The sequence below is a fragment of the Strix uralensis genome, chromosome 1, assembly GCF_047716275.1.
Source record: "Strix uralensis isolate ZFMK-TIS-50842 chromosome 1, bStrUra1, whole genome shotgun sequence".
Lineage (NCBI taxonomy): Eukaryota > Metazoa > Chordata > Aves > Strigiformes > Strigidae > Strix > Strix uralensis.
This window is the reverse complement of record NC_133972.1, coordinates 20,295,560-20,318,707: the sequence shown is the minus strand read 5'-3', so window position 1 is coordinate 20,318,707 and position 23,148 is coordinate 20,295,560. Positions and strand designations below refer to the sequence as shown.

At 41.1% G+C, this 23,148-nt stretch overlaps 1 protein-coding gene across 1 annotated transcript in view; it reads right to left on the bottom strand.

The window, feature by feature from the left end:
- The window catches only part of TBX20 (T-box transcription factor 20), a 41,083-nt gene that overhangs the window by 10,490 nt on the left and 7,445 nt on the right, over positions 1–23,148 (bottom strand). Inside the window, exons 4-6 of the mRNA XM_074858661.1 lie at positions 21,507–21,615; positions 15,853–16,011; positions 12,083–12,159 (exon numbers count right to left, since the gene is read on the bottom strand). Of these exons, the coding sequence (XP_074714762.1) occupies positions 12,083–12,159; positions 15,853–16,011; positions 21,507–21,615 (345 nt within the window). The remainder of the gene's footprint in view (positions 1–12,082; positions 12,160–15,852; positions 16,012–21,506; positions 21,616–23,148) is intronic.

Sequence of the window (23,148 nt, the reverse complement as noted above, 5' to 3'; positions counted from 1 at the left end):
TGTCACTGGAAATGCCGAACTTGGCCTGTGGTGTTTTAACATTGCTGATCACCTCTTACCTGCGTGGTACTGCTTCTTCAGCAAAATAGCATGAACTTCCCACTGCATTTCCTGGTCTCAGGATAGTGAATATAAGACCAGCACTCTTCATAAATTTGAAAACATAAGCTCTGGGGTTATTTGTGCTTAGTGATCAGTCTGGGTTCAAAGAGGCACCTGTGGTCCACCTCCTTTCAAACAAACTTTCATACCACACATGACCACCTCATTTAGCCCTCTCCAATTTTTTTGAAATCAGGGGCAAGAGATAGATGTGTCCAGAAACAGCTCAGCTCTAACCATGCTCTCTCAGCATCAGAGTTGAGGCCAGTTCATAGCAGGAAGTCTACAGATACTACCAATCTCGTGCCACGTCTATTCTGGGAGGTTAGACGTGTCTGCCAGGACCCCGCCTTGCTGGTGGCACAAAGCACTGAAGTCACCCAAACAATTTTTAAATAGAAGGAAGGCATATCTGCATGATAAGCCATAGCAGTTTGTAAGGAAGATCCAACCTTACACATTCCCAGCGTGTTTCCATGTAAGTAGGTGGCATTATACCAAAGATGAATACGACCGAGGCACATTTCCAAAATGGCTTTGACCTTCTGTTCTCGTTTAAGAAATCTAGGCATTGAGAGCTGTTTAAATCTGCTGCTTGGTGAAGGTTTGGTCTGAATTTACCATTTTGCCATTCATACTTGCTAATGCCCTTTGCTCAGAGAGCGTGGCTGTTGCAGAAATTCCAAGGAAAAATATTTTCCAAGTAACACAATAAATCACAATGGCACATGTTTTCCTTTCCTACAGAAAGCCCATTATGGTCATTTTGTCCTTGGTCTATCACTGGCATCATTACTTATGCTAGTCTCCTCAGAAAAAAATAAATAAAAAGGGGATCTTATCAAAGTGATTTACTTGTGTCAGGCTTGGAAGTGGACTGAAAGCAATGGCAGTTCCTACACAGAGGATGATATAATTGAATTACTGCCTTTTAAGTGATTGAAAACAGTAGGCATATCGGGACTATCTCGAAGAAGATTTTACAAAGAAAAAGACAGATGGCATTGTTTACATTATGTGCTGAATGCCTCTTGAAACTTTTTTTTCTGAAGCAGAATGTGAAATGCAAAGAATTTTACTTAGCCAGAAAGATTATCTCAGATGCGTACAGAATAACAGAATAATGAATTAGACCAGTGTTGTCTGAGTGATTTAGATACCAGTTTATAAACATATTCATAACCAAAGAATTAATAATCTTTAGAGGTCTGAAACATAAATATGATTCAGGTGATTGTCTGTATTGTCTCTATTGACTTTATTTCTAGTAAAGGTTTGCTTATAACAATGGACATTACAGCATGTAATAAGATCCTGATGCAACAGAAACAATGCAGGCTCTAGTTTTAGTGCAGTGGGCCAAATTCATCTCTAAAACATTGGATCCAATGGTGGTTTGGGGATAAACTCACCCCAATAAATTTACATTTGAATTACCTAGAGGGATTTAAAGCTAAATCAAATGCCCACAATTATTGCAGACTAAATTCTTTCCAGATGGGTTTGTATGCTAGACAGAGAACTCTATTATTCTATATGGTTGTCTTCTTTTAAAGGAAAAAGAGATGACTTTTTAGTGAACCCTGAATCTGCAAAGTTTGAAACCAGGGAACTATGTGGTAGGTTTATTTATTTATTTTTAATGTTGTAATGTTGCAGGTAATATGTTAAAGGTTTTAGAAGATTAATCTCATTCATTGGCACAAGAAGCAAAGTTTTTTATGGCAGAAGGAGCAGTCTAACAAGGAAATCTGGATCAGGGAAAACAACTAATTTCACAGAAGCAGTTCCTTTTGTGCAGCTGGGATTTAACATTCAAAACTGTATATGCTTATCTTGCCTAACCCTGTTGGTGGTTTATGCTATAATCACAACACGCCTACTAAATTTTTCATTTTAGAGGTTGTGGCTATGATTCATATCATGAGCGCAAAGCATTGAGATTCGCACCAGAATTTAGGCACCTGGCCCCCACAGCCTTCAGGTGGACACTCTTCTTTGTATATACCACACATGCTGCATATAAACCTCCAAACAGACCTATGAAATGCAAAGGCTAAGCAGGAAACCACCTAAGCATGCAAAAGGAAACAAAGAAAAACAAGAAGTGGTATATTTTCTCCACTCATGAAGTATATCTCTGAGTTATCCCACCATGCACTGTTTCTTCCACCTAGAAAAACAAGAGCTAAAGTCTGCACTCAGGTCTCCCCCATCCTGGACCCAAGTTAAGTGATAATCTATCCTTCCCTTTGTGTTTCAAGGGAAAGGGATGGTGGTCTCTGCATCATGCTCAAATATTTCATGCTCAGAGAACACCACCCAGACATCAGATCTTCTTGGAGAAAAAAGGAGTTAAAACTCATCTAATCTATGGAAACTTGTGGAGTTTCCCACATAGATTGGGAAGAGGAGGCCAATCTCCTCCACCCTTTAAAGACCCTTTAAAGAGGTAGGTGCTTTAGGACTTTCTCCAAGGTAGATGTATAAAAGGAAGCAAAACTTAAACAACAAGATTTCAGTGCCTGTGATATCTAGTTCAAAATGCAGGAACAAAGCTGGAAATCTGGAACACAGGATCCTGCTTATACTCTTTTTTCAACGAGGGCCAAAAGGATTTAAATCTCAAAATCTTAAAATTCTGTTTATGGAAGTGTGAACTCTTTAGGATATCCAGAATATGGTGCTCTGTAGAGTGGACCAATAAACTAAATTTTTTTAAATTCCAAAACATTATAATAATAATACTGCTACTAAGAGGGAAAGATATTATTTTAAACCTCTGGCTTTATAGTTCTGTATGCAACATCTTCAGATATCTCAAGATATCTCAAGGTTCAGAGAATTTATGGAAATACTTTTTAAAATCACTGAATGGTGAATCAATAGTTGCTATTTTATGATTCTACTCAATAAGAAAAACTATCAAGTGAAGGGTACGGTGGAGTTGTTTTAAAGCTTTCCTTAGTATTTTTCAGAGCTCATCCACACTAAACTGGCTGAAGAACAAAGTGACTTCAAGTTACTCAATGTTCAGCTTCTGTACTTCTGTTACGTTGTGATCAGACACTTGTTGTCTAATACTTGAACCTAACAATTTTTACCTTTTAATGTATCTTAGAACTCCATAGTTTTTTCTATTAGCAATAAATTAACAATAAGCTTCGTTTTGAGAGGTCACAAGCTGCCAGCTGGATAAAGGAAAGATGTCTTCTTTCTGTCAAACTTTTGTGTGGTCTACCAATAATTTTCAGTCTTCCAGACTGCTCTTCAACACACAGATATCTTGTAAATACCCAGAGGAGGGGAAAAACACATGCACAGGCATCATATATTACTATGATTAAGCTGTGCTATGTGTACAACTGGATAATAGTAGCAGATGACAGGCTGGAGCAGAGCAAGTTAAGGGCTGAAGCTGTTTGAGAAAATGAAGGAGGAACCATGTGCCAAATGGAGAGGAAAAACCTAAGCTTGTATTGGCTAGCACACCCACAGAGAAGATGCTGAGGCAGGACAGATGTGAGGAGAGGTAATAGGGAAAAGGAGCTCAGGCTGATCCAAATGATCTGCATTCTGACAGAAGCACCCCTTGAGCCCAGCCCTGTCAATAAACCTCTGCTTATTATGAATGAAGCACTTCTCTCCTTTGGGCAGGAAATAGAACAGCAGATTTTGAACCAGGAATCAAAGGAAGTGAAAGGTTGGGAGAATTTATCAATTAGCAAAGTTTTAGGGTGCACAGGGAGCATCTTGCCATTCTGCAGGTTTTAACTTCTTGACTGAACATTTCACTCTTGTCCCTGCTGGCGACTGATTCCAAAAACTAAACTTCCAGCTACGGATACTTTGTGTCTTGCAGCTACAAACTGAGTCTTTGGCCTTGCTTAGTTAACAGTGCCCTGTACATAGAGAGTAGTCCCAGAGGATCAAAAGTAGATAGGAAAATCCTGATGTAGCTGACAAATGATTCACTAACACTCTACAGACTAAACCCAAGATCTAGCCATGGATATGAACTGGGAGATGGCAGAAAACAAAGCTGACTTGGGAAGCAGCTGAGGAGCGAGGCCCTGCGTGAGGATGCTCACTTCCTTTTGCTGTCAACCCAGATTACAGAAATTCTCTTGGGAGATGGTAAAGTCCCAGATTACCCTGAGCAGGATCTTTAATCAAGATGAAAGAACAGTGCTTCTTTGTAGGTGAAAGCAGGCATCTCTTTGATGCTTCTTTGTGTCATTTTTTTCTGCTCCTTTTGCTGTTACTCTGCTTCAGCTGTGCATTCACAGCAGCCTGATGATCCCCATGATCCTGATTCTGAAGTGCATGACCACAAACCCTGTTGATATGGAAGAGGGCTCACCTGGCCAGAGGGCACTGTCATGACTGATGCTGCTATGTGGCTGCATGCACCTGAAGCTATGGGTTTTCCTGAATCTGGCAGAGAGCACACCCAGGGGATGGAGACAGGAAGCCTGTCTTCTCCATTTCGGATGAGGAGGCTTCAGGCAATATATCTGGTTTTGGCAGAAGGTGTTAGAAAAGCTAACCCAGAACTAGCTTGCTGGAGCCAGGCCTGGGTTAGTATCCATCTTAGATCGATACTACAGCTCCAAAGAGGATGAAGTTGATGGCAGCCACTCATTCCACTGGAAACCAGGTTCAACCTCCTTTGAAGACAATGTGCAAAAGCCAGTCTGCAGTGAGAAAGAGCAGTGGCAGATCCAAGCACTCTGAACTCATATCTTCTGCAGAAGTTACTGTCTCGGGAATGGCTACAAGAGGTACAAATTTCAGAGCAGAGTTAAGCAACCTGTTAGTGTTTTCTCTTTTTGCCCTTATTATCCAAGTGCTAGGTAAGCAAAAAGGTAAGGATATCCTCAGAATCCGTGCCCAGTTCCTTGTGTCATGGGGTTTGTTATTTTGGTTTTTGTCTTTTTCTTTACAAGAAAAAGGCAATGTTAATTAAAAAAAAAAATAACAGAAAGAAAATAATAAAATAATAAGACTGACAACCATTATTTTGCTTGGCCATTCAATTTAACACAAAGAAAAATACAGAACAGGATATAAAGTGTATGAATTATCAGTTTGCAGCCTGAATGACTTCTTTAGTTCTGCATTTCAAAGGTTTCCTTTTTTTGTAGCTGCCAGTTAGTATGTTTGGAAGAAAGCCCAGATAACAGAAGACATCAGAAGTGAGGTGAGGTGAAGACAGATGGAATAAATGGGCTGAGAAGGCACAAAAATAAACTTGTCGGAAGTTGCACTGTAGTAGAATTTTTTTTAAGGGAAAAGATGACTAATTTGTCTAAGACACAAGTGCTAAAAACAAGTCTGTAAAAAAACCCAAAACAACAAAAACCAAATAAAAAAACCACCCCCAACACGTCAGGAAGAACAACTACAGTTCCATAACAGCAGCTAAGAGTGAACAACAAACACTGTCAGAACCACTGTTCAGATATCACTCAGCCTTCATGTTCCTGTGGCTTTTAGTCACTATTTTACACATGCATAAACATACAGACATATTAATTTGCTACATATAGCTGCTTTTATACTGATAGATGAATATTACAGGCTGACCATAGGAACCTAATTCAGCTCTGACATGGTACAGATCAAATATTTGACCAGAACCAAGTAGCTCCGTTCCACTACTGTCGTAGTTTAACCCCAGCCGGCAACCAAGCCCCATACAGCTGCTCGCTCACTCCCCCCACGGTGGGATAGGGGAGAGAATGAGAAGAGTAAAAGTGAAAAAAATCATGGGTTGAAACAAAGACAGTTTAATAAGTAAAACAAAAGCCATGCATGCAAGCAAAGCAAAACAAGGAATTCATTCACCACTTCCCATAGGCAGGCAGGTGCTCAGCCATCCCCAGTGCTCCATCACACGTAATGGTTAGTTGGGAAGACAAATGCCACCATTCCAAATGTCCCCCCCTTCCTTCTTCTTCCTCCTGCTTTCATTGCTGAGCATGACATCACATGGTATGGAATATCCTTTGGTCAGTTGGGGTCAGCTCTCCTGGCTCTGTCCCCTCCTAACTTTTTGTGCATCCCCAGCCTACTCGCTGGTGGGGTGGTATGAGGAGCAGAAAAGGCCTCAACTCTGCATAAGCACTGCTCAGCAATAACTAAAACATCCCTGAATTATTAACACTGTTTCTAGCACAAATCCAAACCATAGCCCCATACCAGCTACTATAAAGAAAATTAACTCTACCCCAGCCAAAACCAGTACAACTGCTTAGACTAAAACTGAACCAGTTCCGATGAGGGAAGAACCAGGGCCCATCAGACTACATTGGCTCACATGAGCTGAAGTTTAATTTGGCCCAAAAGTTAATACAGAGCCACCAAACACTTTCACACAAATTCAAAACTATTGGTCAAATGTTGGATGGATGCAATACTCCAAGAATACATATGATTTTAAGAAAGAAGGAAAATGAGAATTAAATTATGAAAAAAATAGGTTTTGATGATTGCAGAGGAAAGAATAAACGTATCTCCAAAGCGGTGTTTACTGGTACCCTCGCAATAAACATCTGGCTACTGATGGCAATTCTGCAAGAGCTATAATATGCAGGGAGGTGACGTAGACTGGCTGAAGCCATGACATGGGAAAAGTCATGACACTTATGAAGGAGCATGAGTTTATTAAATATACCTACCCCACTTCTCTCAACTGTAAATAAAAATGAGAAAAACAGCTATCTTTATACTGGGAAAGGAAAAAAACCCCAAACAAACAAACAACAAAAAAAGACAAAATTACATTTCTCTTCTCTGCCTTGGAAAATAGCACACGCAAAGTATGTCAAAGCTTTTTCTCTCTATCTTTTTTCACCAAATGCAGTGACACACTTAACTCTAACATAGCCAACCCCACAGATCTCCGTCCAGTGACTGCAACCATTTCTTTCTGACTGCCAGACAAAGGTGAGGACAAGCAGTACTGTGAAACTGGGATTGGGGGAAGACCCTGGAAAACTTCTTCTGGGGTGGAACCCATGGGTCTGATCTGACGTCATCCCCTCCCCTTACGCACACAATATACCTGCACCAGGTGAGTGGAAAACACTAGCAAAATAAAACTTTTTTATACTGTTTTGCACAAGTGAAAACATAGATAACAGAATACCTGAGTGGAAAATGAGCCAGGGTATGAGTGCTTAAAAGCCTGGGAACTGAAAAAGTTTCATGGAGGGTTTTCTGCTGGGAAAACGGAACAGTTGCCTGGCTACCAGTATGCAGAGTTGGAGGAACTAGATTTGAAGGGAATGCTTCAGGTGTCTAAATGTAGACAGATAGGGCTTTCTAGATGTCCTAAGATATCCAACCCCTCTGCAGTGGTCTGGAAGGGATGATGCAAAAAATACAAACAATCCGTCTACCCCTCTGGAGCAGCAGCTGGAGGCTGAAGTAACCTCAGCACATCTGGAATGGCATCAGATACCAGGAATTTAGGCACCAGAGTCCCTGGTGTTCCTTTCTAAATTCAGGACTTCACTTCTGCCAACCTAAACATCAGAGATGACCTCCCATGGCTGGTTGCTGACATTCGCAGACTGAGAACTAGCTGAGGATAAAAGATCATCTGGGGAGTTTGACTTGTTGGAGAATTATGACAAAGCCCTACTTAACCATGGACATGGGAGTAAGTCATAGAGGGTATATATTTCTGGCTGTTGGGGGCTTTCAAGAGTCAGGGAAGTTCTTCTAGACCAGCAGTAAGCAGTGGGAATCAGGCAGAAGACATCTCTGTGGGATGAGTAGGGATGAAAGAGAGGTCTGCTGCAGACAGCACATCATTAAGCATGGCTTTGACTGCTACTTCAACAAAGCAATGCCCACATCCGAGCATCAGCATCCATTTTGCTTACAGCCTTGTAAGCTGGTAGAACATATTTCCACATCTCAGACATGAAGTTCCTCGGGGGAAAATTCAGAATCTGATTACCATGCAAATCCAGCTGGGATGCTGGGATACAGCTCTCTTGCTTCTCCCATCCCCCAATCCTTCCTTTCTCTGCCTAAAATTTACTTGGGTGTGCAGCCATACTTTGCCTCTTGAATTGTCTCTTTTCCACATTGTCTATCTACTTCCCAGAAGCGTTACTGGACTTGTGCAGATGGGTTTACTCGCTTAGGTCTCTTTAATAGTTACGAGTCCACACTGTGAACTTGCCTATCTCATACTGAATCAAATAGACAAGCAACGTTCAGATCATGATTATGATCTGCCATTTCTTGTTTGATCATTATTTTACAGTTCAGTAGTTCTGTTGGCTCACACTCTTGAAATGATCACCTTTTTCACTGGATTGTTTGCATGATATTTAATTGCAATGGTTTTATTTATTTATCTATTTATTTTTAAACGGCTAATTCTTCACGACAACTGAAAAGATAATTTCAGGCTCAAGACAAAAAAATAAATCTGCTGGGTTCTGATTTTGCAGCCTTTATGGCTTTGGAAGTTTTTTCTTAAGCAGAAGCATAAAGATATTCCCTTAAAGCCTATCTTCAGAGTGAACTGCTCATTATAAAACCTGCATTAGTCTTCTTTACAAAGGTTACCATTAAAAAAGATCACGTTCATCCACATTACTGCATTTGGCATCCCATAGTCAACATCACAGTAGGTTAAGCTCCACATTCTGACAATTGCTGCTAAATAAACGTTCAGTTTTTCAATCACAACCATTGTGGGAGCCTTTTTATAATAGAGGAAATGTAAATACCACGTAAAAAGATCAAAAGGTGAATCAGCAACTTATCTTAATCACAGTAGCCCCAGATAAAGTCTGCCCTGTTGCCATAAATAGATTACCAGAAGTAATGTATGGAAAGAGTTGATGGTAGAAGGAATCTCACATCCTACTGAAAATTCAATATATACCAAACTCACCAGAGACTTTTTCAGTAGTTAAAAGCTTTGCATATATGTAGCTATGAGTACGAGGAAATCATTGTAAGGTATTTAGACAGGAACAAAAGAAAATACAGGCACTTCAATAGCTTTGCTGTTGCCTACCTCCTCTACCATTCAGCAAATTTCACTACCTTTACATATATTATTTTAACTCCAACACATATAATGCAAACAGATTTAATCCTAAAGGCATTTGCAGCTTGAATTTCCTACATAAGGATCGTAAATCTAGAGTGGGAAGCCTGAAATCATTAAAGCCACATATATATAAAATCATATTCAATTAGGTTAAAAAAGTGCAATTTCTGTCATCATGTCATAAAAAGATGTGTTTTTCTCTCAGATCTACTATAAAGAAAAGCTCCCTATATTGTTACAGATAGAGGCTGTTTTCAATCAGTTACAAGGAGCAATCCAATTACTGGATGGTTTAGTGCAGTAACTGACTCCAGACTAATTTAATTTCTTTAGGTCTCTAAAGATCAATTGATCTGATTTGTTTCCCTCCCCAAAGGCTGTTTAGGAAAAAGCACGCTTAAATACCTGGAAATGAAATACAAAGCTCTGTACACTTTCACACTACTTAGGTCATTCGGAAAAGCTGGAACTCACAATAAATGAGTGCTCTCTTGGCCCTAACATCACAGGATGTTTTACAGGAGACCATTAGGATCACGGCACAGCACCGCAGATTATGCATGCACGTGCTGTGTGCAGGCCTGCTGAGGAAGCAGTGCACGGAAGGCATTTTTCACAGCTTCTGGATAACCATTCAATTTCCAAGAGATGTGCAAATGTGCATTTGGCCTGCATAGTCTTTTCCCTGGCAAATAAATGTTTTTCTCAGACACCAATCTTCTAGAAATAGCTACATTTCCAACTAGACCGAGCAAGAGTCATGCTGTACTATTCAACGTATCACCTACATCTTGTAATGCATGTCGTGATGGACATCAAGCAGGAAATTCTTCCTGTTGTCATATCTCACTTTGCTATTTCTTTTGCTTTATATCAGATTTCTTTAAGCAATTTTGCTGGAGCTAAGATGAAATCTATAGAATCGGGGGGCACTTAGAGAATGACATTCTCATCTACCTGAATATTTTAATGCTGGAACTGAATAAAATCCTTGGTATTTCTGGGCCATATCAGATAACTTAAGAAATTCTAAAACTGTCTCTTACCAGCCCTCTTGTGTGTTACGTTTTTACTATCTCATTACTTGATGTGTTGTGCAGCAGGTTGTTTTTTTAAATACTGTTGTTCTCTAATCGGGGCGAAGCTTTCCAATTTAAGTCAAAATAAGACCTTAACCAAACTCGGACTCTCAAATCCAAAGTTTTAATGTCATTTCAATACTTTTCACATTCTGTTTCTTGTATTTATTGTAGGTTTCACATTTGGCTACCTTATCTTTCATGGCAACGTTCATGCCTGGTCTAGGCTGTCTGTCTCAGGCTCTATTCTTACACTTATCAATAAACAAAAGGGCACTGCGGTTTATGGTCAGCATTTCTGACTCCATGCCATGTGCTGTTATAATAAGATGTCCTCTGGAAAAATTCCCTTCATATCCAGCACCATGATAGTCGGTTCATCTGCACAGAGGTAACTAAGTTTTTCTCCTAGCTTATCTGTTCAGACGCTCTCAGCCCTTGCAAATCTGTCATTAGATGTCGCCTGTCTGTAAAACAAGGAAACTGAAATGCAAAAAATCAAAGTCTCCTCTCTTCCTACACGTCCTTTCTTGACTATTTATTGCATGCAAACCTGAGATTTGGATGTTGTTTACCTTAGTCCTCTGTCAATACAGCAGGCATTTCATTTTAATGAAATCTGTTTTGAATTTTTTTTTTTTTCATTTTCAACAAAGACTTTCACTTAGGAAGCAATTTTTAACAACTTTGCAAGTATGCACTGCAGTCTAGAAGCTTGTTTTCCCCAAATTACTGTTCTTCTACCTAGTTACTCAACAGATCACTAATGTTCTAGTCACTAATAAAGGAAAAAATATACCACTACTTCCCATCCATGGCCCTGCTTAGATTGATGTACTTTTGAAATGCTGTAAAGACTTGCCCTAGCTGTATGGATATGACTTCACTGAGCAGTTTGTCCCCTATATGCACCCGTGAAAGATGATTTACAGATACATCTGGGTATTCCCACATAGGAACCTGAAGGGTTTTGGCCTCTCCAAAATTTCTTTCATGATTATGTGCTCATAGGAAAATTTGGACATGCTATATCCATCTCCATTGAGTTCTCCTCCAGCCTAAAGGACACAGGCAGCTTAATTTGCTTCATTTGCCAAACTATTTGACACGATATCATAAAAATGTGATGCTCTGGAGAGCTACCAAGAGATTGAAGATTATTTCCTACTCAACTGTGGGTTAATGCTTCTGTCCCTATGGCAGCAGTTGCTTACACTGAGCTGTACACACACAAAACTCAACAGTTTCCAGATAAAGCTTTCCCCTAATGCAGCCTACAGTACAATTTTGGTGAAACAAAAACGGCATCTTTGTCGCCAGAGTGGGAGTTATGGGATTCGTCCTGATGGCAATAATTGCTGACTTCAGTGTCTGGGACTGCTGAAGTGTATTTTGGGAAGCTCCCCTCTCTCTTTTCCACTGTGTGGAGCAGTGGGGAGCTATAAAGATGTTTTTCACAGGACCACTGCCCTTGTTTCCCATTGACCCAATTCACAGCCCTCAATAGGATTAAATGGCATGATAAGAAAAAAGCTTTTCATTCTGAAGTTGTAAAACTGACCCTCTCCCCCCTTCAAGAAGCCCCCTGAGGAAGATGAATATATTGGTCCCAACTGGAACAGATGTCAAAACTCAAACCAGCTCTTTCTTCATAAAGTTTATAAGTATTTTTAAAGAAGGTGGAGGAGGCTTACTATATGCAACAAGATAACGTTAAAATGCACAGCTTCTCAGGAGTTGAAAGGATGCTTTTCCTACAAACTCTCTCTTCTCTTTATCTTATCTGCATGGAAAGTAAACAGAAAGTCCCCATTACCTCTCGATATCAGTGAGTCTGGAAGAGTCCCGGAATCCTTTAGCAAAAGGGTTGCTGTCAATTTTCAACTTGGTTATCTGGAAACACAGAAAAGAGCAATGCAACATGAATATAGTGTTAAGGTATTGCAGCGTACAAAGTGTTAATCAATCCATCCTCCTGACTTCACTGCTAATTTTATCCATGCTCCTTGTCTGTGTGCATGTGTGCTACTCTTGAGATGCTGCAAAGCTGGGGAAGCAAACCAGCGTGTATTATACATGCAGCAATGGAAAGAACAAAGGGCACAGTGGGCTCAGCCTTCATGTTACCCAGAGCAGGAAGAAACCACCCACATACAGCATTACTGCTTCTAAATACTTTAACAGCACAAATCAGGATGTCTTTTCCATGAGCAATGCACAGCACCCTGCTAACATCTGAGCCTTGTTGGTGGAGCTGCACATCAACTAATATGAGTCCAAACTAGAAGCCACTGCTTGCAGACTTAAAGAGGTTGCTTTAGTTCAGCACCACTTTTTCCTTTTTTTAACTGGGATGTAAATGTTCTCAGCCAGACCTGCCACATCACATAGGGGCAGTTTAACTGTTTTTGCATGGAAAGAAGCTGAGGAAGGGAAGGAGAGAGGAAAAGTGTGGGGAGAACTCAGATTTAAGGTGACAAAGCCTGGGTCAAAGGAGTAACCCCATTAAAACTATCACAGTCCTGGAAAACTAGGGATCTTACAACAAAAGACTCTCCTCCCTTCTTCAAATGTCGCTACAAACCTGCCCAGTGCATCCTGTCAGCCTTTCCATTCTGCCAGAGTAACCCACTGATCAGGAGTCCCTCTGCCCCAAAGCATCAGGCCTCCCTTTAACTTTGCAGTGAAACTTTTCAGGCATAGGTGGTAGCATAGGTTCAGGCACTGTGTTTTTCTGGGAGCAGGAAAAAAATCCTCTATTGCCCTTGTGAAATTTTCTAGCTGTCCAACCAAATGAGATTTAGTGAATAAAACTTGAGACATCATCACAATATTCAGAGCTTCCAGTCATACTTTTTCCAATAATTAAAAATAAAACTGTAAGTGGGAGTTAGAGCTTGACGAGGGACAACACAGGACCTGTCCTGCAAGGCAGTGAATACCACCAGCTCTAGCTGAAGTCCATGAAAATCAACAGCTCTCAGCATTTCATACCGAGCGGCTATGTCAGCCTGGTTTTCCTCAAAAAAAAAGCCTGTATTGAATAGGCCACAACCTCATTTTTACTAGCTGGTCCTCGAGACTTGGAAAGAAAACGGATCTTTTCCAAATCCTCAAACAATCAAATGTATTTCAAAATGAGGTAGCTTTTCCTCCAAAATTTAAAAAAAAAAAAAAAAAAAAAGGAAAAAAAAAAAGAAAAAAAAAAGAGAAAAAAAAGAGGACAACTGAACCCAACTTTTCATTCTGAGAAAGAAGTCTTCTGGGAGAGACACACAGAGAGAGAAGGACAGGCTTACAAACACAAAACCTGAGTATTTAATTACTGGTCTGCAGCATATGAACGATGCGCTGAGCAGCTGCCACCCACCTGCTCTGCAACCCTGGGAAACATGCTGTACTCCTGGGCTGCTGCCTTCCCTGCCCGGCATTTCGGGTCCATACAGGGGCAAGCTCTCTGGGGAAGGTCCTTGCTTTGAGGCACTACGCAGGAGGTGCTGCAGCTCACCAGTTGTTCTTGTGGGCTGGTCACACAACATGGGACCTCAGTGCTGGCTGAGGGTTTGAGGCTGTCTCATCGTGCAGGAATGACTGGTGGAAACTACCCTGAACCCTAGCCTTGTCACAGGACCTTGCAACAGCGCAGCAAGGTAGTTGTAGTCTTGTTCTACTCCCAAGATACCCATAAGCCCTTGACTCATGGTGATGTTGCAAAGAGTGATGGGTTAGTGCCTCACGTACAGCGAACATTTTTATGGCAGCATTCTGAGAACTACCTTGAAAAAAGGCAAGCTCTAACTAGTTCCATTGACTTAGATCACCAACACACCGAGCCAACTGCACTGCAGAATAATAAGGAGGTCTATTCATCTCTTGAGCGTATTTTCACCAATCAAACTTCCATTTTCCTAATATTAAAGATTTGGTATGACATCACAAGAGAAACTTTTTGTATCCACCGAAGCCAGATGAGACTCACAATCATTTATGACCATATTTTTCCTGAGAGACTGTCTCACAAACAATCAGAGAACATCTGCTAGAAAGCATTTTAAAATGAAATCTGACCTACAATTCAACTCTGTGGCAGTGGTTTGGCTGTTTAAATAAATGCATGCCCTTTAAATCTTAAATTATGAGATAGTTTGTTGAAAGTGTAATGTATTTAGCTTTTATCTAATAACCTCCAGAAATGTAATCAATCCCTCCTTAAAACAGTTCTGAAAGAAATGGCAAAAATGAAAAAAGGCTCCATTTTCATTAGTCATAAATAAAATGACAGCATCAACCTCTAGGGGTTCCGGAGATGTTCCATTGAGAAATTTTCCAGGACTCAATGTATGTGCTTTGAGAAGGTTAGTTTAGAAACATCTCTGGTGTAAATATCGACGGCAAACACAAATCCATCCTACCGAAATAAATTCCAGGTTTAGCTGGTTTTGTGCCTGTTACTATTTTGCTGGTTTCTACAGAAAGTTACGTGGAAAAATCTAACTCCCTGTCCAAACATTATTCTTGAGATTGCCAGGTGCTGAATGCATTTTCTGCAGCATTCAGATACAAACCTGAGTTTAAAATCAATACATTCTGATATTAAAGCCTTAAAGCGGGATGCAGGGTCTGTCATAAGGACCAACTTAATACTACTACTATTATCTTCAGAGCTTCTTTGGCTCCCTAAGCAGTAGTTTAATTTTATTCATAGCATTTAGAAACTAATTACTTTTGCTTCATATTAAGAAATGCAGACTTCTTTAAATAATCCAGCAGGTACATTGACTCTGTGATGCTGCCTGCCCACATGTTTGGACAGTACTTATATTTTTCTTAACTTGGGGGAATTAGAGAGGGAAAGAGGTATTTTTCTGAAGTGCCATAGTCATTAAGCCCTTAAAGCACACTCTGAATTGCACTGAAGCCAACAACATATTTCCACTGACTTAAATATTAAAGCCCTATCCACTGTCAAGCAGAGCCTCTGCTCTCTGACTGTTTATGTACTTCCTAAAATTACTCATTAGCAATCCATTGTTATGATCTCCTCCATTTTGTATATATTATTCACTGGCATGCAAATTGAAATTCAAACATCTGGATGTAATCTGGGCAGCCTCTGAAAAGCATATCTCTGAGTGATTTCCCTTATGTTTGAGCCTTACAGCTTAATTAGTCAACTTTTTAAACCCATGAAATCATCATGTGCAAACCAGAATATCTCTCAGCTAATAGCTTGTGGCATGAAAGATCACTGCAAATAAGAACAGTTCCTTAATGAGCTATAATTAGAAAGGGACTAAAATATAATATGCAAACAGCTTTGTATAGACAGAAGGGAAGACAAATGAAAGCCTCTTTCATGTCATCTTTACTCCCATGAATAATCCTTATGGCTCTTTAAAGTTAGTAGTACTACCCGTATACGTAAGAATTACTCCTGAATATGAATTAGATTGGGCACAGTCACTAGAGACATTGGCATGGAAGGGTAGGTTATATCAGAAGGTTTCCTAGCTTAGATGGGGGGAAAGAGTGTTTTCAGCCAGGTGGGATTTAGTTAAATCCATGGAAATTAACAACTATACTCACCAATTGATTCTGGTAGGCGGTAACAGCAGTAAAAACTGTCTCTGGAAAGATAAATGTCCTGAATTCTTCCGATTTCAGATTTAGCAAAGAAGCTGTATGATCCTTCTTCTTAATAATGTGGACTCTTGGCTGGTACTTGTGCATGGAGTTCAAAATGATCTGCAAGAAAGAGCAACAAGGCACTGTCCTGAGAGGAAGGTTAACAGGAACCTCAAAGGCTGTAAAACCATAGGGGAAAAAAAAGATCTAATTAACACTGCAGGGGAGACATCTGAGATCTAACTAGCCAGGGGCTGATATTCAGAGCAAACTCTCCAACTCCTTTGGGCAGTTTCAGGAAATGAAGGTGGAAAAGCAGGCATTCTGGGAGCTAGTTTCTTCTCACTCCTACGCCACTGGTGAGCACATGTTTTTTTGAAGCATAGATACCTGTTCCTACAGGTGAGGTGTTCTACATACAGAATTCGTTATTGCTAGTGTGTGCCACAGTTTGCAGGTGTCAGCTGCAAGTGTAAACATCTAACTCTTGAAAGATCATGACAGAGAATCCACACTTGCAAAACTGTGCAGGTGCAGAATGAAAACAGACAAGAACCCCTCAAAAAAAAAAAAAAAAGAAAAAATAAAACCCAACCAAAAAACCACCACAACCAGCAGCACAAACCAGCTGACCAAAAATAAAACTCCCCAGATCCTTTTACTATGGCAAACCTTTAAAGCAAAATACTTCATAGATGCTCTTCACCGCAGACTACCAAAAATGAGAGCAAGAAGGGAAACCAGACCGGAACCCCAAAATGACCAGGTTTTGCCATTTTATCCTCATTAATAATTGTTTACGAGCTCCCAAAACAATTCTAAACCTAATGTAGCAACTAACCAATTTCAACATTCACTGGCGTCAAACCGAGAGTCCCACTTGCTTCAGTTACCACTGGCTGGAGGCCTGTTTGGCTGCCTCTAACCACAGTATTACAATATAAGAATTAAATACAGAGCTCGGCTCGCACCAGTCCTTGTTTTGGATATAATCACAGTCACAAGTCAAAATTGGCAATGGTGTGGGTGGTTCTATTTTGCAGGGGCCATAACGACATTACAGTCAGCTCTGTACATCTGGAATAGCTAATGTGCATTCCTCAGGAAGCGTTAACTTCGGCTGAAACACAGTAGAAATGGTGCAGTATTTCATGCTAACTCAGTCAATGAGAAAGGTTGCACGCTGCATTGGAGTGGAGAGCTTAGAGACAGCTCTAGAGTCATGCCTAAAATCTCCATCAGCATTTTCTTCGCTTCTCCTTTGGGGCCAAATATTGCTAAGACTCGCACTGTGACTTTGTGGGGGGCACACAGTGAGAAGAAGGTCATTACAGGGGTGGGAACCATTGTCCTGAAAGTGTTGCATGTCTGCTTTTACCAACTCAGGTCCTTTCTCAAATCACTTCACCATTTTATATATGGACACACAGAACGGCCATTAATATCCTCATCATTTTTCCCTCTCTTTGTGAAATTTTGTCTTACTAGCCTAGTCACTTGGGCTGCTCTAAGCAGCTGGAAAAGACTTTTAAAGGACAGTGTGTGGATGGTGGTGAGCTTACTGAGGGCTTAGCCCACAGAGCTCGACACTTCCCGTTGCCTTTCATGGCTGCTGTATCCACACCAAGGCATTACATCTGAGCAGCAGCCGAGCGGAAGGAGGAAAAAGCTGTGACAGAGCAGCTCCCACACATGCCCCTTCCTTTCACTTCTCTGTGAATGCAAATTGTGATGAAGAAACTCCATTTCTCAAACAAGACCATGTAATCATTTACGAAAGTTTTCCAAAACCAAAAGCGCACGTGGATAACATCCCCTGCCATGATGCTCTACCCTGCATGTTCCCACCAGAGGCAGGTTGGGTCTTTCAGGTACAAAGCAAGTAGCGAATGTAGCCGGGAGGTCACAAAAGACCCATGGCCAAGGTTAAGGTCACTATTTCCTTTTCGTGAGAGTCTGTGTATCTAGTGCTCCATCTGCATCCCCACACAGGCTGCCAATGTCGCAGTACTCGCTGATATTAAAGTAGCAGGATATTGCGCAAAGTATATCTGTGCATCTTCTTACGTTAGGACCATCAAAACAGCCTAAAAGAGTTAGATACACAGGGTGCATCTTACAGAGTAGCCCCCAAGGGTGGTCTCAAAGTCCAAGCACCCCCCTGCCTGCATGGTGTAGCTATCAGAAAATCCCTGATGAGCTCTGTGATACTCTGGCTGGTGTGTCTGGAGAGAAACACCAGGTGCACATATACTTACGGCAGCCCCCCAGCACATGCTTACTGGCAGTACAGTGTGGTCACAGGCCCCCAGCCGTTCCATCTGCCTTCGTGCTGACAGCCTGCAGCAGGGAAGATGACCAGGATCCCTCCTTACAGGATCCTGTTTGCTGTAAGGTCAGGCAGGTTTGTAGGCATCTGGCTCCCACTGGCTACAGACTGGTCACCAGAGGCAATCTGGATGCCAGCTGCAAAATCCCTGAGGTGGCTTTTAATTCAGGAACTATGCTGTGAATGCAGCTTCCTTATTCACCGAAGAAGAGTGTTACCAGGAAAAGTTTGCTCTCTAAAAGCATGGAGGTTCCTAACTTCTGCAAGGTTGGCTTTAAAAAAACCCCTGGGCATAACTCCTTGTGGCTATTCTGAAACGTCTGCTTTCACAGTTACTTGTTGGCCATGTTCACACCTTTGTGTTTACTTCTGCAAACATTCATGTGTTTGAGTTTTGCTATCATAAAATCCAGAGAAGCAATTACAATAATGTATACACTCATGGTTCACCTCACCATAAATGATGCCATGCCAGCTAAGTGCCACCAAAAGTTCTAAAAGAAGCAGTCTGTGTGAAAAACATCACCAGAAATCTGGAAAAAAAAAAATCACGTTCATAAATGTTCCACAACCAGAAAAATGGGAATTATTCACTCATCTGTAAAAATCCAGAGACAGAAGCCATTTCCTTCCTCTGGTAAGGATATCTGAAAGTGTTTCCATGGAGCAAGCTGTATGTCATGCACACAGAGATAAGACTTCTGCCTTGATGCTTGGGGAAAATACGTACATAGCTATGGGGTTATGCATGCTGCTGAAGAGATGCTTGCCAACTCCAAAAGTCTCGGAATAAGAGAAAACAAACAAATGCTAGAACAAACAAAAGCCTCTCTTCTCTCCAGATTCTTTTTCAGGAAATGAACCACCCTACAAATAAAACACTGCAATTACCTTAACAACCAAACCTGTCTTCTGGAGGATGGAGAAAGCAAGTAACTAGAACAAACTGGAATCAGGTTGGATGCAGCTTCTCTACCTATAATGGTATTTAAAGCCGTCTTTTAGGTCATTAAAACTTCCTCAGGAGCCACATACCTTATCAAACATAATTGAGATTTTTAGCAGGTCAGTTAAGATCTCATGAGTGAAGAAGGGCTCCTTCAGGCATTTCAATTCTCCCCTTCTCTTAGTACATAGGAGCTCAGAAATGCCATTGGCCTCAGCACAGTGAGACTTCCTTAAATGCTCCAGAGAATGAATTTCTTCCTTAATTCTACTGAGCATCCAATGATGGTATTTACATAGTTTCAATAAGGCAGCACATAAAGCTTAATTTAGAACACAAAACCCCACAAAATATCAAAAAGAGTGCTCCGCAGAGGTGCAACACCTGTCACGCAAATCTCAACATGGGATCAAGCCTTTGGGGTTTATTCTTAACTGAACATGCAAGACTTTCCATTGACTTCGGCTGTCCAAAGCCTTCGTGTAAAGAATGGCATCCACCTCTGCTGCTTCTTTGAAAGTTGATTGGGAGGCCGCATCTCAAACACTACAGATCATTTTCTCCCACTGCTTGTATCTGAGACGATTACATCTTCTTGCTCTGTCACATGTCTCTGTTCCCGACAGCTTCTCAGACCTTCTTCTTTTTTATACTCGTCTGGGCTTCTGGGAACTGCACCGCTCCTAACTAGTTTGCAATATACTGCTGCGAGCCCTTTATTAGAGGCACACATGGCCCCTGTTATGATGAAAAATGCTTCTTTTTAAATGCGCACGTATACTGCTCTATCATCACTCAGTGATAGAGCCCACAAATCTTCAGCTTTGCCCTTCTACAGATTATGAAATAAAAGAGAGAGGGGAAAAAAAAAAAAAAAAAAAGACATTCTCCACTAGTCAGGAAAGGAACAACAGTGGAAAAACCGGATTCAAGAAAAATATACGCACAGATGGATCTTTACAAAAGAAGACGACAGAGGCATCTATCTGGGCTTTCTTTTGGTTTGGTTTGGGTTTTTTTAACTACTTTTGGTGTTGTTGTTTCCAGCATGTATTTTAAATGATCATGACTGTGGTTTAATTCTTAGGTCTTGAAATGAGCAAAAATTCTCTTTCAGATGAGAAGCATTTGCACAGAAGACAGCTCAGACAAACGGCCACTGTCTCACACAGTCCGAAAACACAATAAATACCACACTAGGGGAAGGATTTTTGATACCGTATATGCCACAATTATTCAGTTTTACAGGCTAGTTACCCCTACACATGCTTCAGAGTTCAAAATCACTCATTTCTTCCTGACAGCTCTTTTACTAACACTGACTTTACGCTTGTTCTTAACTGCCCCGTTCTCAGCCAGCAACCCTTTCAAATCCATCCCCCTGCTCCTTCAGCCTTCCCCTGGGGAGCCACCAAGCCCAGAGGCAACACTTTTAGCTCTTCCTTTGCAATTCGGAGGTGCTACCAAGCCATTTCTGCACTTTACAGGCACTTTTGGAGAGGGGACAGGACAGACAACACTCTTTCTTACCACCCATGGAGCCCAGGGCCAGCAGCTCTGTGTCCTATTTATCAGATATCAGCCTCAGGGCTTGTGACAGCAAATTGGTACTGATCAGAGCAGGGACCTGTTTCCTTTAGAGGCCCAAGCCCACTCTGTGTCACGTTGACTTGCAGGTAGCCTAAGTTATTTCAAGGGCAACTGAGGCACACTTATTTTTATGATTCAACAGCCCTTGTTTTGGTGTCACACCAGTATTTTCTGCTGACTCTGTGCCCATGCTATGTTGAGTCTGGAAGTAGAAGAGCCCTTATTGATGGACCCAACCCCAACAGTTTGCCTGTAATGAGAAAGAGCTTCCAAGCACGCATGGAAAAGCATGTGAACTTGCTAACCAGTGCACGTGGCAGAGCATACTGCCATGTCACAGCAAAATGCGTGCAGAAGCATGATAAAAGGCTCACGTGCCTCCTTTTTCTCCCTTACTTTGATGCTTGACTCCACTCTGAACTTATGTCCAGTGGATGTTCTGCCTCTAACAGCAGTACCAACATAATTTGAATTCCTGTGTTGACCTGGGTTCTACTTTATGGAAGGTAAAAAACCTCATTTCTGAAGTCACCTGTTTCTCAACAACAGAGATTAAAACCCAACATGTTTAAGCTTCATGCAGCATCTTTCTCTACTGTGGTACAAAGGGCCAGCCAAGAGAGGTCCACAGAGAGCCATGGCAGTCTTTCCCCATCACAATCTCTCTCCTGCAAGCTTAGCCCTGTGGCTCAAGTGAGCAATTCCCTTATGACAGTTCCTTTACGCTTTCCCACCAGGAGGGCTACTCACATGGCCGTGCTGATCCAGCTCGTTGTTGGTGAGTTTGACTTTTTCAAAGGACACCATCTGCTTCAGCAGTTGCTCTCCTGTGAACGGGGAGTCAGGGTGCACGTACAACCTGGAAAACACAGGGAAAACGCCTGCTCATAAAAAAATCTCACCTCTTGTCTTGCGTGTGGGCACCATTTCAGTATGAAATTTTAAAAAGCCTGTAATATCTTAATTTTGGAATATGCGGTGGTTTCATGGACATGGATTTCCTGAGAGCTTAGGGTTATACAGATCAGCTACTCAAACAAAACACAATCTTCCCCAAATTAATGAACGCCTGAAATACAACCATTAATGACAGACAGTAAAGCAATGACTTGAGTTGTTTAGTTCACTGGAATGTAATGAAGAATCCCATGTCTGAGTGCTAGATTGGTCTCTAACCATACCTATTATTTTATCTAGTTATCTAAAATGGAGACATTAACTAACATTCACTGTTGTGTCTTTTCCCAAATGAAAAATTGATCATGTCTTTCCCCACAGCTGTACTAACAAGCACTTAAAATAACAATGACTACAGCTACAAGAGAAAAAACATGTTGTCATTAGAGAGATAATGGGGGAATGTAGATAAAAATGCATTTTTCTTTATATGTAACATTAAGTCATGATAATGATTTTAACCTGCACTCGATCACACGTTAGCTGTGGCGACGTCTGTTTATAAGAGGTTGAAGGCTGCAGTCCAGCACAGTGGTCTGACATGAAAAATTAATTGCATCTCTGTAATTAACAATCCACCACTTGGGAAATTAAGCAGAAGAAAAGGAAGCACAGAAGACGTGTAAATACAATGATATATACATTATGACTAGACTAATTACAAGTGCCAGGCTATCTAAAAACAATCATTTTATAGGAATAATGTATCGCTGAAAATTAACTCAAATGTTCTTCTGTAATAGTGAATGAAGAGCTGAACTAGACATTCAGCTAGTGTTCTGCTTCTGTCAGTGTTGGTTGTCACTCGCTAAGGGCCTGACTCTCATTTTGGGTGATGTCTTTGACCACATGGATGGATTTCTTCCATTAGGTGGGTGGGGCAGTGCTGAGATGACGGGTTAGAAAGATAAACATTTTTGTCGCTGTTGAGCTACGATTTTGGTTAGGCAAGAGCAGAATGGAAAAACCACCAAACGATGGGGCGTAACTTTCTGATAGACTACACTGATCCCTAATCAAGGAATGCCTGTAGTAAAGACTCCAGGGAGCACAGCTCTGTTACTCAAAGAGGAAGGAGATTTGATCCTGCACTCTCCACTTTTGCCAGCAGAATCCCCAAGACACAGTGAAACTAAAGTTTTACCAGCGCAGCTCGCTTCAGATGTACAGGATGTTTTCCTTACACTGATCCAAAGCACAGCTTGGCTGGTATAGCTAAGTCCACGGGAGGGATGCTGAGCCAGGGTTCCTGTCACAATAAAATATTCCTAGCATACAGGCGTCCTCATAGCTATCAACTCTGCTGATTGCACTGCAAGGCTCATGAAAAATTATGAAGTATCTGAAAAACCAAGACCTGGAATCCTGTTATGTCAAAATAATCCTACCTCTCATGAAAATTAACTTTGCTTTCCTGTAAAAAACAAAAATCTCA